Source organism: Capsicum annuum, chromosome 4, assembly GCF_002878395.1.
Source record: "Capsicum annuum cultivar UCD-10X-F1 chromosome 4, UCD10Xv1.1, whole genome shotgun sequence".
NCBI classification, from domain to species: domain Eukaryota; kingdom Viridiplantae; phylum Streptophyta; class Magnoliopsida; order Solanales; family Solanaceae; genus Capsicum; species Capsicum annuum.
Window position 1 is genome coordinate 212,618,360 of NC_061114.1, and position 12,567 is coordinate 212,630,926.

The 12,567-nt window shown below is 28.2% G+C and overlaps 2 protein-coding genes across 3 annotated transcripts; both read right to left on the reverse strand.

Annotated features, from left to right (window-relative positions):
- Positions 1-2,185: 2,185 nt before the first annotated feature.
- LOC107867429 lies at positions 2,186-4,750 on the reverse strand. Its single transcript, XM_016713658.2, has 5 exons — positions 4,176-4,750; positions 3,811-3,894; positions 3,626-3,693; positions 3,342-3,544; positions 2,186-2,410 (listed from the first exon to the last, which is right to left on the reverse strand). The coding sequence occupies exons 1-5, from the start codon at positions 4,319-4,321 to the stop codon at positions 2,315-2,317; spliced, it is 597 nt and encodes a 198-aa protein (XP_016569144.1). The 5' UTR covers positions 4,322-4,750; the 3' UTR covers positions 2,186-2,314.
- A 3,748-nt stretch (positions 4,751-8,498) lies between these two features.
- On the reverse strand, positions 8,499-12,561 carry LOC107867427. Of its 2 annotated transcripts, none has more exons than XM_016713656.2 (6): positions 12,158-12,561; positions 11,656-11,712; positions 11,442-11,524; positions 10,854-11,053; positions 9,347-9,466; positions 8,499-8,690 (listed from the first exon to the last, which is right to left on the reverse strand). In XM_016713656.2, the coding sequence occupies exons 1-6, from the start codon at positions 12,355-12,357 to the stop codon at positions 8,565-8,567; spliced, it is 786 nt and encodes a 261-aa protein (XP_016569142.1). In that variant the 5' UTR covers positions 12,358-12,561; the 3' UTR covers positions 8,499-8,564. The 2 variants fall into 2 exon arrangements, with proteins under 2 accessions (XP_016569142.1, XP_016569143.1); XM_016713657.2 differs by having other exon boundaries at positions 11,442-11,521; positions 12,158-12,560.
- Between the last annotated feature and the right edge of the window lie 6 nt (positions 12,562-12,567).

Consider the following 12,567-nt stretch of genomic DNA (forward strand, 5'->3'; position numbering starts at 1 on the left):
ATATATATTGTAGTATATCTCATTTAAAGTATTAAATATACATAGAATAGAGTGTATATATGTGAATAGATCTTCTATAGACGTGTATATTTAACGTATACATGTGTATATGTTTCATAAATTAGTATATAACTATACAAATATATATTGTAATGTATATATATTATAGTATATTTGATTTAAAGTATTTCATATACATAGAATAGAGTGTATATATGTGAATAGATCTTCCATAGACATGTATATTTAACGTATACATTACTTTATGTTTTATAAATTAGTATATATATTGTAGTATATACTTTTTTTAAAGTAGTACATATATATTGAATGGTGCATATATATGTGTATATATCTTCTATAGACGTATATCTTTAAAGTATACAAGTGTATATATTTTATAAATTAGTATGTAACTATATATATATACATATTGTTGTACATATATATGTATATTGTAGTATATATTTTATTTAAAGTAGTACATATATATTGAATGGTGCATATATATGTCTATATATCTTCTAAAGTAGTATATATTTAACGTATACATGTGTATATGTTTTATAAATTAGTATATATATATATATATATATATATATATTGTAGTGTATATATATATATTATACTATTATAGCATATGTTTTATTTAAAGTAGTACGTATAGTCATATATAATTATATATTGAATGGTACGTATATATGTGTAATTGTTTATATATTTTTTTAAAAATATATATTGTATATTGGAGTGTATATAGTGTATATTGGAGTGTATATAGTGTATATTGGATTATTTATTTATTTTTTAAACGGGTTTGACCGGTTTTTAACCGGGTTTGACCGGATTTTGGTGGGTTTGACTGGGTTGGGTTAAGTGGACCGGGTTAGGATGGGTTTTAATTTTTTTACTGTTTGGCCCGGCCCGGCCTGATTAACGTCAAACCCGCCCCTTAACCGGCCCGCAACCCGGTTAAAATGGAAGGGCCAGTTCCGGGTTGGCCCGGCCCAGCCAGTTTGACACCTCTACTCCGAAGTCCCAATTGAGAGGGGAGAATAGTAGTTTGTGCGTCCTCGTTGGTTACTCTAGTTCATCGGAGATCCCATCTTGCTTTGTTGATCAGAGTCAATAAAAGATAGATTCCAACTAAAGAATATTGACTTTCCAAAGCGGGCAAGTCAAAAGATTGTTTATTTTAAATTAAAAAAAAAAAACTAAAAGATTCTAGATATTCTAATCTAAAAGGTAGAAATGAGTGTAAATGATGAAGTTTTATGATTATATAGCTTGTTAATAGATGAGCCTAAAATTGTACTTCAAATCCTATACTCCAAATTAAAGTCCAGCCATTAAAATTTCTGACATTCATACCATGTCATTTTTCCTTATTAATAATACCCATTATTTTATCAATCTTCGTCTCTCTTAAGTCCCAAAGGACTTAAAAAGAAAAACTAACTCTTTTTAATTTCTCGGGCTTCTGAAGATTCAGATTTGAGTTCTCTTGATTGAATTGCCTTTGTTAGGTAACGTTTTACACGGTGTATGAAAATTTCTGGCAGGAATTTGTATTTAGCTGGCCTCAATATAGATATCAAGACAAATTGTCTAGATAAATTGATATGTGAAACTGAAAGAAAATGTGAGATGTCAAATTTATGTTACTATTTTCTCTCATAATTATTCCATCTATTAGTTTATTTTTTCTGATTTTGATTTAACACAAAGTTTTAAGAAAATTAAAAGAAATTTGAATCTTGAGTCTTAAGTTAAGGATATGTCGAGTGTATCAAATTGTCTTTTATTCTCGTGGTCCTAAACATGTCATGCAAAAAATTGTCAGGAAAAAAAAAAATCTACCTTAAGCAGACAAAAAACAAAAGTAATTAACATAAACAAATTAAAGCGAAGGGAATAGTAATTATTAGGAAGGAATGAATTATGTTGAATATTTATCTGCCAATTTGCACTTAGTTCATACCTAGCCATCATATAAACAACTAATTAAAAATGCATAGTTTCTTTTCTTTTCTTTGTTTGTTTGATATATTTATTAATTTGTTCAATAAATAAATAATTCCCGCGTGAAGCATGCATACAGTTGTTGAGGATAATATAATTATTAACTACACATCTGAAAAGCACATGCAGGACGCATGTGAACGGGGGATATAACAAGGTGATATAATACATAAGAGTATTTATTAAATGCCAATATTTTACAAGTAGAATCAAACTTATCTAAAGAAAACACAAATTATCATAAGTGGAAGAACAACAATGAATGACCCTCATTGTTGGGGAAATGACAAATCTATTGAATCTTTTTAGCATCATTTGATGAATTTGGTATCTTCACAGTCAATTGATTACTGATAAATGCCTCCAACTTTTCATCTACTTCTTCAACCTATATATAATCATCAATCATTCCAAACAAGAATATATAAGCACTTTGCCATAATATGTGTATGAAAATCGTATTCAATACAATTTTAACCTAAAAAAATGAGTAACTGAACAATGTGAATAATGTGACATGTTTTTCACATCAGATGATTAACTATACACGTTTTATTTATGAAATCAGTTTCAGTTTGTTATGTTCAATTAGAATAAGGCTAAATTCAAGTGTCTAAATGGAATCCTCGAACAAGTTTAAGAGGTTGTATATATGTTTGGCCCAAAATTTTGTGAATACGTACTTCAAAAGGATCAAATGTGCATATTTCAATTAATTGAAGATTAATATACATAATTATATATCATAAGGATTAAAGTTTAAATTTATCAATAATAGAGGGGCCAAAATGCAGCTCACCCATTCAAGTTCTGGTCTAGACTTCCAACACATGATATTTCATTACACTAATTAAATATTTAGACACATTAAATATTTTTCTGATTCAAATTTTGAAAAAGTTTTTGCACATTTTCTCCAAAACAACTTACATAAATAAATTAATCACATAAAATATATATTCTCTCAGTTCAGTTTTATTTATCATATTTTAAATTGACAAACCTTTTAAGAAAAATAATTAATAATATGACTATTTTACCATAGTACCTCTATTAAATAATGCTTATATTGTATCTTGAAATTAATTTAAAAAATAAATAATGTTAAGGGTAAAATAGAAAAAAAAATTATCTTTCTTTTTTATATTTTAAAAATAATTAGTGACTAGTAAAAATAAACGGAGGGAGTCAAGTAACTCATCCAATCACACTCAATAGACATTAGATTCAATTATAATAAATCTGTGATTTTAGGAGTACTTATTGAATTGCTAAGTAGATACTAAAAATTAAAAGAGAGGTAAAAAGTCAAAAATAACCTTGTCCATGAGGTTTTGGACTAATTGAGCATCCTTTTCAGTTTCTTCAGCCAAATGTTCAATGGACTCCACTATCCCTCTAAGCTTTCCACCTTCCGGCAGCGTCGCAGCAAATTGCTCCGCCGCCTTGTCCACGTCGTCCGCCACTTTCTCCACTGCTTCGGCCACCTTCTCCACCGTCTCCGCCGCAAATGAAACTTGCTCTATTCAACATTCATCCCAAAGAATATAAGGTTAAAAGGAGAAAAGAAAAATTAAGTAGAAGATAATATTTATAGACTTACTTGTTACGGTTAATAATCTTGCTGTTATCAAAGGTACTGTTACACCTAAACCCACAGCCCAGCTAATCCTGCCAATAACATTTTTATATATGTCAAATTAATTTTTTGGTTAAATATTAAGTAAGAATAATGCAGGAAAAAGGGTAGAAAATAGTCAAAATTTACATGCATTAAAATTTCCTTACCAAGAATTTTCACCAGTTGGCAAAAAGGGAATAACACCCGAAAGTAGATCTCCTGTTTCAGCAGTTGCATGGACAACTAAATCCCTACAATGACCACCAAAAAATAAATAAATAAAAAAGCTGGTTAAAATCTACAAGAAAATCTCTCATAGAAAGAGTTGTTACGGAAACTTATCATTTGTGTAGTGATATTTGTGTGAAGTAAAATGAAGAGTTTACATTAGAGTTAATTTTTTTTCTAAATATACGAACGTGTCATTCGTTTTTTCTTTTTTTTTTTTGAGAAGAAATAAAAAGGAAAGTGAATCACACAAATATTGGAACAAGAGGGAAAGTAAGAGACACTAACATGGAAGAAATATTACCTTGTTTTTTTGTTACTTTTTTGAAGAATAGCAGATCTATGGGAGCTGGCTGTGAGAATACGACCTTTGTTGATCTTAGAAATGGCTAAAGGATTAAGATTTGTTGACATATACGAAGCTGGGATCAAATTTAATGAGTTCGCCATTGGTACTGTAACCAAATTAAAGTTCAAGTGATGTACTAAGAATGCTTTGATTTCTTGAGTTTGGAAGATTTCTATTCTTTATAGATCTACAAGAAATTAAAGAAAGAAATGAACATGATTTAAATCAGAAGTCAACTTTGAAGGTAGATGGATATATTAATTAGGCACATTGAAGTATAGAATCAGTGCTACATAGAAATACTAATAATGTAATATACTCTACTTAATTTATTTTTTTCTGGAATATAAAAAGATCTAAAGAGATCCATTATAATATATAGTCAATTCCTGGGAAACGAAAAATAAAAAATAATAATAGAAGCAGCACCAGTAACTCTATTATTAGTATTTTTTAAGACCTAACGCACCAACTTGCGTTTCATACGAATATGTAAAAAAGATAAAACGAAAAAAATAAAAAGATGCATTTGAATGTGTGTCCTCTCTTTTTTGGACAATATAATATTTCATAGACCTACTATGAAGGTGCATGCATTCTATTAACAAGTGCAAATGACTTGGCTACATTTTGTAAATTAGATGTTAATTTTTCATATGATTAACAATTTTTAAAATTAGTGGTAAAGGAATCTAATCGTTAACAACAGGAATGAAAGTTCACGTGATCAATCTTACTGAACTACTATGAATTATGATTCTCCCACTCAATTAATCATTATTATCTCAAATTTTTTTATATTTTTTTTATTTCAATTTTCTAAATATGGCTCTTTAAGATAATAACTATTAGTTGAATGACCATATGTAAAATCAACTCTTCAAATAAAATAGAACAAATTAAATTTCTCCCGCTAGTAAAAAAAGAGTTTTCTTTCATCTTAATAATTATTTCCTTTTAATTATTAAGACGGTCGACGAGGTCATATATGGTAGATCTTTTCTTTGATTCGCCAACCTTGCGAAGCTTTCTCTTGGCATTATAAATAATTTTTAAAATTTTATGCAAATAAAAGTAGGGAATATTCATTAATTGCGCCCGATCTCATTTTTATTTCAGACCTATCAAATATCATAATATCAAAACTGTAATATGAATAGAATTTCGATATCTACCAAAATATATGCACGCCTGTTTTTCAATGTCACTACTCACTAGCGCTTCTACAGCCCTGAATACTGATACTAGGAGGGCGGACTAAAAATAATAGTAATAATTGTTTTATAAGGTGGTGGGATTCATTATCACCAAAAAATATTGTAGCACAAAAATAGCAGTAGAATATTAGCTGCCCATGTGCTGGTTTATCTTATTTTTTGGTCATTTCTTCACCTACCAAGTTTGTGTAAAAGCTACTACTAAAGATGGGTTTTACTTTTGTTTTTTATTTTTATACCATGATTTCTAATTACAAAAAATGACCATTGCTGGTATCCTTTTTTCAAACAAAAGTGGTAATCATGCAAACTTCCACTAGCATTTTTTTTCTTTTAACACGTGAATCGCATGATTTACATATATACACCAATCAAAATATCTTAATAATTCGCGTCTTACAAATAAATTATTGGTGGAATTTGCATTAATTATTAGAATGAGATGTTTATCTAACGTAGAAATTAACAAATCCACAAACAAAGACATGCAGTAATTAGAGGAGAATGGTTGATGATTGATACTATACTATTCGATACTATTTCAGCTATGGTCATTAATATTTGGCAACCAAGATGTGGACATGTAATGAAAATTGCACATGAGGAAATACATGATAATGTCTCCCATTTCATTTCTCAACATTAATGAAATGATTGCAACACAAACAGAGGTATATCTCAAGGTCCATGGAGGAAATTGATTATTCATAAAAGAGATATGCACAATCTGATAAAAACATATAATTGACATAAAAAGAAATTCTATAATTATATTGTTATATGTATTTTGAATATGTCGTTTATATTTATTTTTAATTTCCTGTGTATATGTCACAATATGACCAGTGGTACATTTGACATAAGAATAACATACACCTGACATACAAAATATATACCAATTTATTGAACGTTATTCTTCCTTTTCGAGTTTAAATCTGAAATTCCAACCAAACCAACTTTAATCTTCATCAAGCTACCTTGAAATTGAGTTCTAAATTTCAGAGGATATTTGCAATCGTTTCCAACAGTACTCGATCCGAATAAATACCAATTTTGCAAAATTCAATTTTGAAGACAAAGCTTCAAAAAATTTTAATGTCTGTCAATCAATCAATGGAGCTTGGTGAGTAAGAGAAATGTGAAAGATCAGAGACTAAAATGAGAAAGATTGGACTCTAATCCCTTACTCTTATAATTTTCCTATAATTGGTATACCAGTATTATATATTACAATTAAATATAAGTATCCTAAATACTTAGTTGTATTTTGGACTTAAACTAGCTTATGCGTATAATTTTTTTTTAACTGGACGAAATCAAATTGCATATTTAGTAACTATGGCGACTATGAGTTTGATGACATGTTTAGAGTTTATAAACTTTAAATTTTAGTTTTGTGCACTATTGTGAATTTGTGAACATTACTAACTAAAAGAATTAGTACTAAGTAATATATTGGGTTTGTTGTTGTTGTACTAAGTAAAAGAATTAAAAGTGTACATGTTATTGTTGTTGTACTAAGTAAAAGAATTAAAAGTGTACATTTCAACTGTTTAAAAATTAAATATATTTAATCAAATATTACAAGAATAAAATTAAAATTTATCTCTCTCTATATACATATATATAAAGGAGGCTTAGAAATATGCATACTTCTAATGCCTTCATTCCTATTTTTCTTTTTTCTCAAAATTTTGACATTTTTTCTCTATTTATTTACTATATTAAAATAATTAATAATAATAGCTTTTATTATATTAAAGTTTCTTGATTACACCTCCCCATTTACTCTTCTTTATTTCCCCATTTACTCTAAGCTAATAACGTTACCTTATCAGTTATGTATACTTCTTTATCTCCCAGACATTAGAAACATAATGGAATGAACATGGTGGCCTAATTATAAATTTTGATGATTTTTTAAATTGTAGGTATCAACATTCGTTCTTCTTCTTTATTTCTTTGATTTTTCTGCCTTTTTCCTTTTCATTTTTGTTCTTCCTTATTTATTTTTTCACTTACGTTGTTTTGAATAAAAGAAAAGACTTCTTAGTTAATGGATACTCATAGGTATGGAGGTATGCATTTTGTTATTTTTATTTTTGATTCTCATTTTAATATCTTTTTTCTCTTTATTTGAACATTTATGAGTGATGATATTTTTTATATATAAAAATATCATAGAGATCAAATATTAATATATGAAGATTAGTAGGTCGTTATTTTCATTAATGAGGTGAATTTTGTTTTTGCTTCATATTTGTAGGAAAATTTAGATTTATTCATTTATATTGCAATAACATTTTGCTAAACACAAATAAGATGATGTGATACCTCTTTACGAACCTTTTTTGTAGGAAGCAGTATCTGATATGAAGAGAATCAAGAAATAAAGAGGATCTAGCTTAATTTATGGTTAGTGTTCTTAGCAATAATCATTTATATTTTTAAATTTATAATTTAATGTCTACTGTTTTTTTATATAGTTTTATGAATTTTTACTTACAAATTTATGTTTTACGTAAAAATGTAATGAATTAGATAAACCTAATATTGTAACAATAAATTTTCTTATGAACGGTGCTAAACGAAAATAGGATTTATGGTGAATGTTATTATTTCTCAGCAACAACATGAGCGGAAAAGTAAAATGAATTTTATGTTCTCATCTTTTGTTAGCAAATAGATTGAGATCGATCTGTGACTGAGCCAAACAAAGAATTATTTGAAGCTCCACGAGAAAAACTAAAGAATAGGAATCAATCTAAACAGACTATAAAATATTGTGACATTCTAAGTGGTTCGAGGCTAAAAATATAACTTGCTACATCCCATTTGTTTGTATTCAATATTAGCATTTAAAATAAAAAAAGAAGAAGATCCCATGATTAAAAGTTGCTTCAACTTTACATAAAAAAACAAACTCTTTTATGTGATGAAAGATTTGATTAAAATAACATAAAATAGAGTACTAATAATAAATGAATTACAACTTGAAATAAAATCTAATTGGATTTAAGAACTTAGAATATTTTAAAATATTTTTAATATAATAAAAAGATTAATATGAAATTTAATGAGATATTTCATAGAACATAGAGTGATCTATATTCTTATTAGGAGTTTGTTATTTCTTTGAATTATTAGTAATATCTAGAACATCTACTAATGTAGACTTATTGACTTCCTCTTTAACTGTTTCAACCAACGACTTCACTGGGATCTCCTCCACTTTAACCTCCACCTCTTTTACCTGCAGTTTAGACAAAATGAATTATTCCTTGTTTTATTTCATATAATAATAAAACCATTTTTGTATTAGTTTATTTTGAAAGTTAATTAAGTTTAAACTTTTTGTATTATTTTCAATTGATATACTTTTATTTAGAACACAAACTTTTTATGGCATGTTTAAGATCACACATTTAAGTAAGGAAGGAGGAAATTAGATTATAGCATAATAATAATCTAATGATCAAGTCAAACTTGATAAACAACTTATATTTAGTTTCCTTATAGTGTCGATAAGGTTAAAAAAGTATGAACTTTATATTAAAGCAATTGATTCTTTAATCTTGGATAGAAAGGAAGTTTAAGAAAAAATTTACAAATAATATCAGTCCCAAAGGTTGATTATCTTTTGCTTTTTAAAGGTCACAAAACATTAGTTCTAAATTATGACTTGGTCAAGAAATTGCTACTATCCAGAAACTTTTTCTCTCATTGATAAAAGTCATTTTTTAATAAGTAAATTAATGCATGACCAAATTTTTTAATAAGTAAATTATGACTTTGTTAAAATATTCAACATGTATTCAAGCTTGCACTCTAGAAGTAATGTGGGATTAATTAATAATCAAGTGTGCTAGATTAACTAAAATAATTATTAAGAGAATTAATTAATCAAACCTTATCTTTCAAATCTTCAGCTGCATGAGCAACCTTGGCTGTTTTCTCTGATAAAACATTGAGTTGCTCTTTTGGCAAATCAACAACTTCTTCAACCAACTCTACGTCCTCCCCCTGCATCTGTACATACATAAAATAATAAAAATTTTATTATTATTTTGCGTCGTCAGTAGAGAAATTTTCATGCGTATTTAAATTTTGTACACGGATAATAGAAACATTTTATCATTGAATCAATTTAACATATATAGCAAGTTATCAATCTTGATTATTTTAATTTGCTGGTATTATATCAGACTTGATATGAAGAGTTATAGATCAACTTTATTTGACGGTGTAAAAAAAGTATAGATGATGTATATACAGTATATACATCATCTATACACAAAACTTAAACCCAAATTTAATATGGTAGAAGTGAAAATTCGAGTAATGAATTTGATATAGCAGATCAAAATTCATTAATTGTGTAAAAAATTATTATATCATTCGTGTATATAATTAAAATCGTTAAATATATAAAAACTAATATGCTATCCTCGCCTGGAAGAAATTGACTTTTTTTTAATACAGATTAATTTGTTGAAGTAGGTATGGACTATGGTTAATAAAAAGAAATCTTAAGAAGAAATTAAAGCAGATTTTCTTGTTATTTGACTATTTCAAATGGACAATTCGAGGTGAAGAGAATGTTAATCTTGGGCAATAAGGAACAAGAAAACTTAGTATAAAATATATATTTAGGTCATAGTCGATGAACTTAGAGAGATTTGAGGATAATTATCTTTATATCGAAGATTAGGCTAACCAAATTATGAACTTTATATATATATATATAAGCAATTGTTTGGTCAGACTGCGAGAGTTGTATAAGTGATTATTGGCTGCGGGAAGAGAGATTAGAGGATAATTTTTATATCAATACGACTCAATTTATTAACTAGGGATAGAAGTATTTTTGGCCCTTAACAATTGATAAATTCTGATTTTAATCCTTATAATATATATGACTCGTCATATTTAACATTCAATTAACTTTCTAAAACTTGCTTTTGGTATCTCTAGACAGAAAATATGTTATATTTAGTACAAATTTAACATAATACACGAGTAATTAAATGATGGAACAATTTATAATTAAGGATAAAAAGTGCAAAGTTCAATTTATTGAATGTTTAATGCGTTGAGTCAAGTATCATAGAGACCCTAAAAATGATATTAACCCTATTCAATATTTTCATGTGAATTTCCAAAGTAACGCGGAGTAGTTATCTTTTTGAAATGTACTCCTATACGTCAATTATTGCCAAACCTAACCAATTGAATTTTAATTAGAACAATATATAATTCAAACCTAGCTACAACCCAAAAGTTAAACATTAGAATAATAATTATGTAAGTGCTTGCTAGCAAAGAAGGCAGGTGCTTGATCAATTAAATTATATATTAGTATTTTTTTGTGGAGCAATTAATTAAATTAAGAAAGTGGATTAGTTATTCGAAAAACCTGATCAATGAAATCTCCAGCAGCATGAGCAGCCCTGGCTGTATCTTCTGAGAAATTTTCAATAGTTTTGAGAGCATTTTTGAGTTGGCTTTCTGGTAAAGCATTTGCAATATTTTCAGTCACTTCGTCTATTGTCTCAGCCACTTTCTCCACCCCATCTACTACATCTTCAACTGTTTCTATTACGTCTTCCACTTTATCTGTCCACGAACAAATATAATATAATTAAGTAAATAAAAAAAGGTTACAACTAATTATAACAACCATTTAAGTTTTTAAATGAGTTGTATATCATGTATACTGCACAACATGATATCGTAGAACGTATCAGACTTGCGAGGTCGGTCATAGCTAGAATTGTACCTTATTACCAAAAAATAAAAAGTATATATATATTTCCACATATTTTTGGCCAATGAAAGATAACTAAACTAAGCACACACATGAGGAGATGTGTCATGACATAATATAATTAAGTAATCATATAAAATGTGTTAATTTCTCTGATAACTTAAACTTTTTACTAATGAGATAATCAACAAATTCAATATTATTTATATAGTATAAACTTTGGTTTAGGAATCTTACTTTTGAGTTGCAATAATGAGCCCCATTTGAAGCGGAAGAATGGTAAAGCTATTGATAGTAAGATGCCTACAACCCAGCCACTACTACAGACAAAAAAAGGTGATCAATAAAGGGCATTAGGTTAATTTGAGAAGATGAATTATATATACTTTTTTATTTTTATTCATTATTATTTTAATAGAAGATCAGATCAGATCTTAAATGTGAAACTTACAAGGGATTTGAAGAGGGTGGAGAAGGCAGGGAACCATTGCTGCAAACCACAAACTTCCTATAAGGAAAAGAAATCAAGAAGAAAATTAAATGAGCACATGAAATTCATTTCACCAAACAGAGAGAAAATTGATATATAGTTTGGTGCACAAAGCATTTTGTGTTCACACAGAGTCCATAGAAGGACTGCAGTCCAAGAGGTGCGATATAGACTACTTACCCTAATGCAAGCAAGGCAGAAGGGATGGTCGCGGGTTCTGCCGGACCTAGCAATTTCAGTTCATAACTCTTCTATTGAATATGTGTAAATTATTAATCCGAACCAATAACTTAAAAAGGATCAGAATCCATAATTCACAAGGTTAAAATTTTGCCTTCGCCACTGGATCAAAGCATTAGTGGCTGCTTCTGTCATTCTAATCCATGATCATTAGGTCACACAGAGATAATTTTACTATTTCAGAGAGAGAGAAAGAAAGAAAAATAAAAAACAAGATGTGTACCTCTTAATTGTAGCACCATTTAGAAGCCCCTTTCTGGAGCTGAGAAGTGACAAATGGCCTCCAAAGCATTTGAGATTCATTTCTTTCAGGCTAAAACTACTTGTAGTGTATAATAAAGAGGGATTATCAGACCTATAATGGGACATGCAGGCATTATTCATACCTGTACAACTTTGCAAAACAGTAATGGATTTTGTCATTGATATGTTGCTAATCAAAGAGATTACTATGTTGCTAATCAGAAGTTTTTACGTTTGGGTTTTACATAGAGAGAAAAACTTGATATATATAGAATACTTGAGAGTTGATCAGATTCAAGTCAATTGGCAAAGTTGTTGCCTATTTAATAATACTATTACTAATATTCTAGAAATTAATAGACTATATTAGCTATAACAATTTTGTGCTAC

Excerpts from the sequence above, each read along its gene's own strand:
- LOC107867429 (XM_016713658.2), bottom strand. The coding sequence starts at position 4,321 with ATGGCGAACTCATTAAATTTGATCCCAGCTTCGTATATGTCAACAAAT. Across the intron at positions 3,895-4,175 it reads AAAAGTAACAAAAAAACAAG|GGATTTAGTTGTCCATGCAA; the intron begins GTAATATTTCTT and ends TGGTCATTGTAG. Across the intron at positions 3,545-3,625 it reads AAGATTATTAACCGTAACAA|AGCAAGTTTCATTTGCGGCG; the intron begins GTAAGTCTATAA and ends AATGTTGAATAG.
- LOC107867427 (XM_016713656.2), bottom strand. The coding sequence starts at position 12,357 with ATGACAAAATCCATTACTGTTTTGCAAAGTTGTACAGGTATGAATAAT. Across the intron at positions 11,525-11,655 it reads CCACCCTCTTCAAATCCCTT|TAGTGGCTGGGTTGTAGGCA; the intron begins GTAAGTTTCACA and ends TTTTGTCTGTAG. Across the intron at positions 9,467-10,853 it reads CTGGAGATTTCATTGATCAG|ATGCAGGGGGAGGACGTAGA; the intron begins GTTTTTCGAATA and ends ATGTATGTACAG.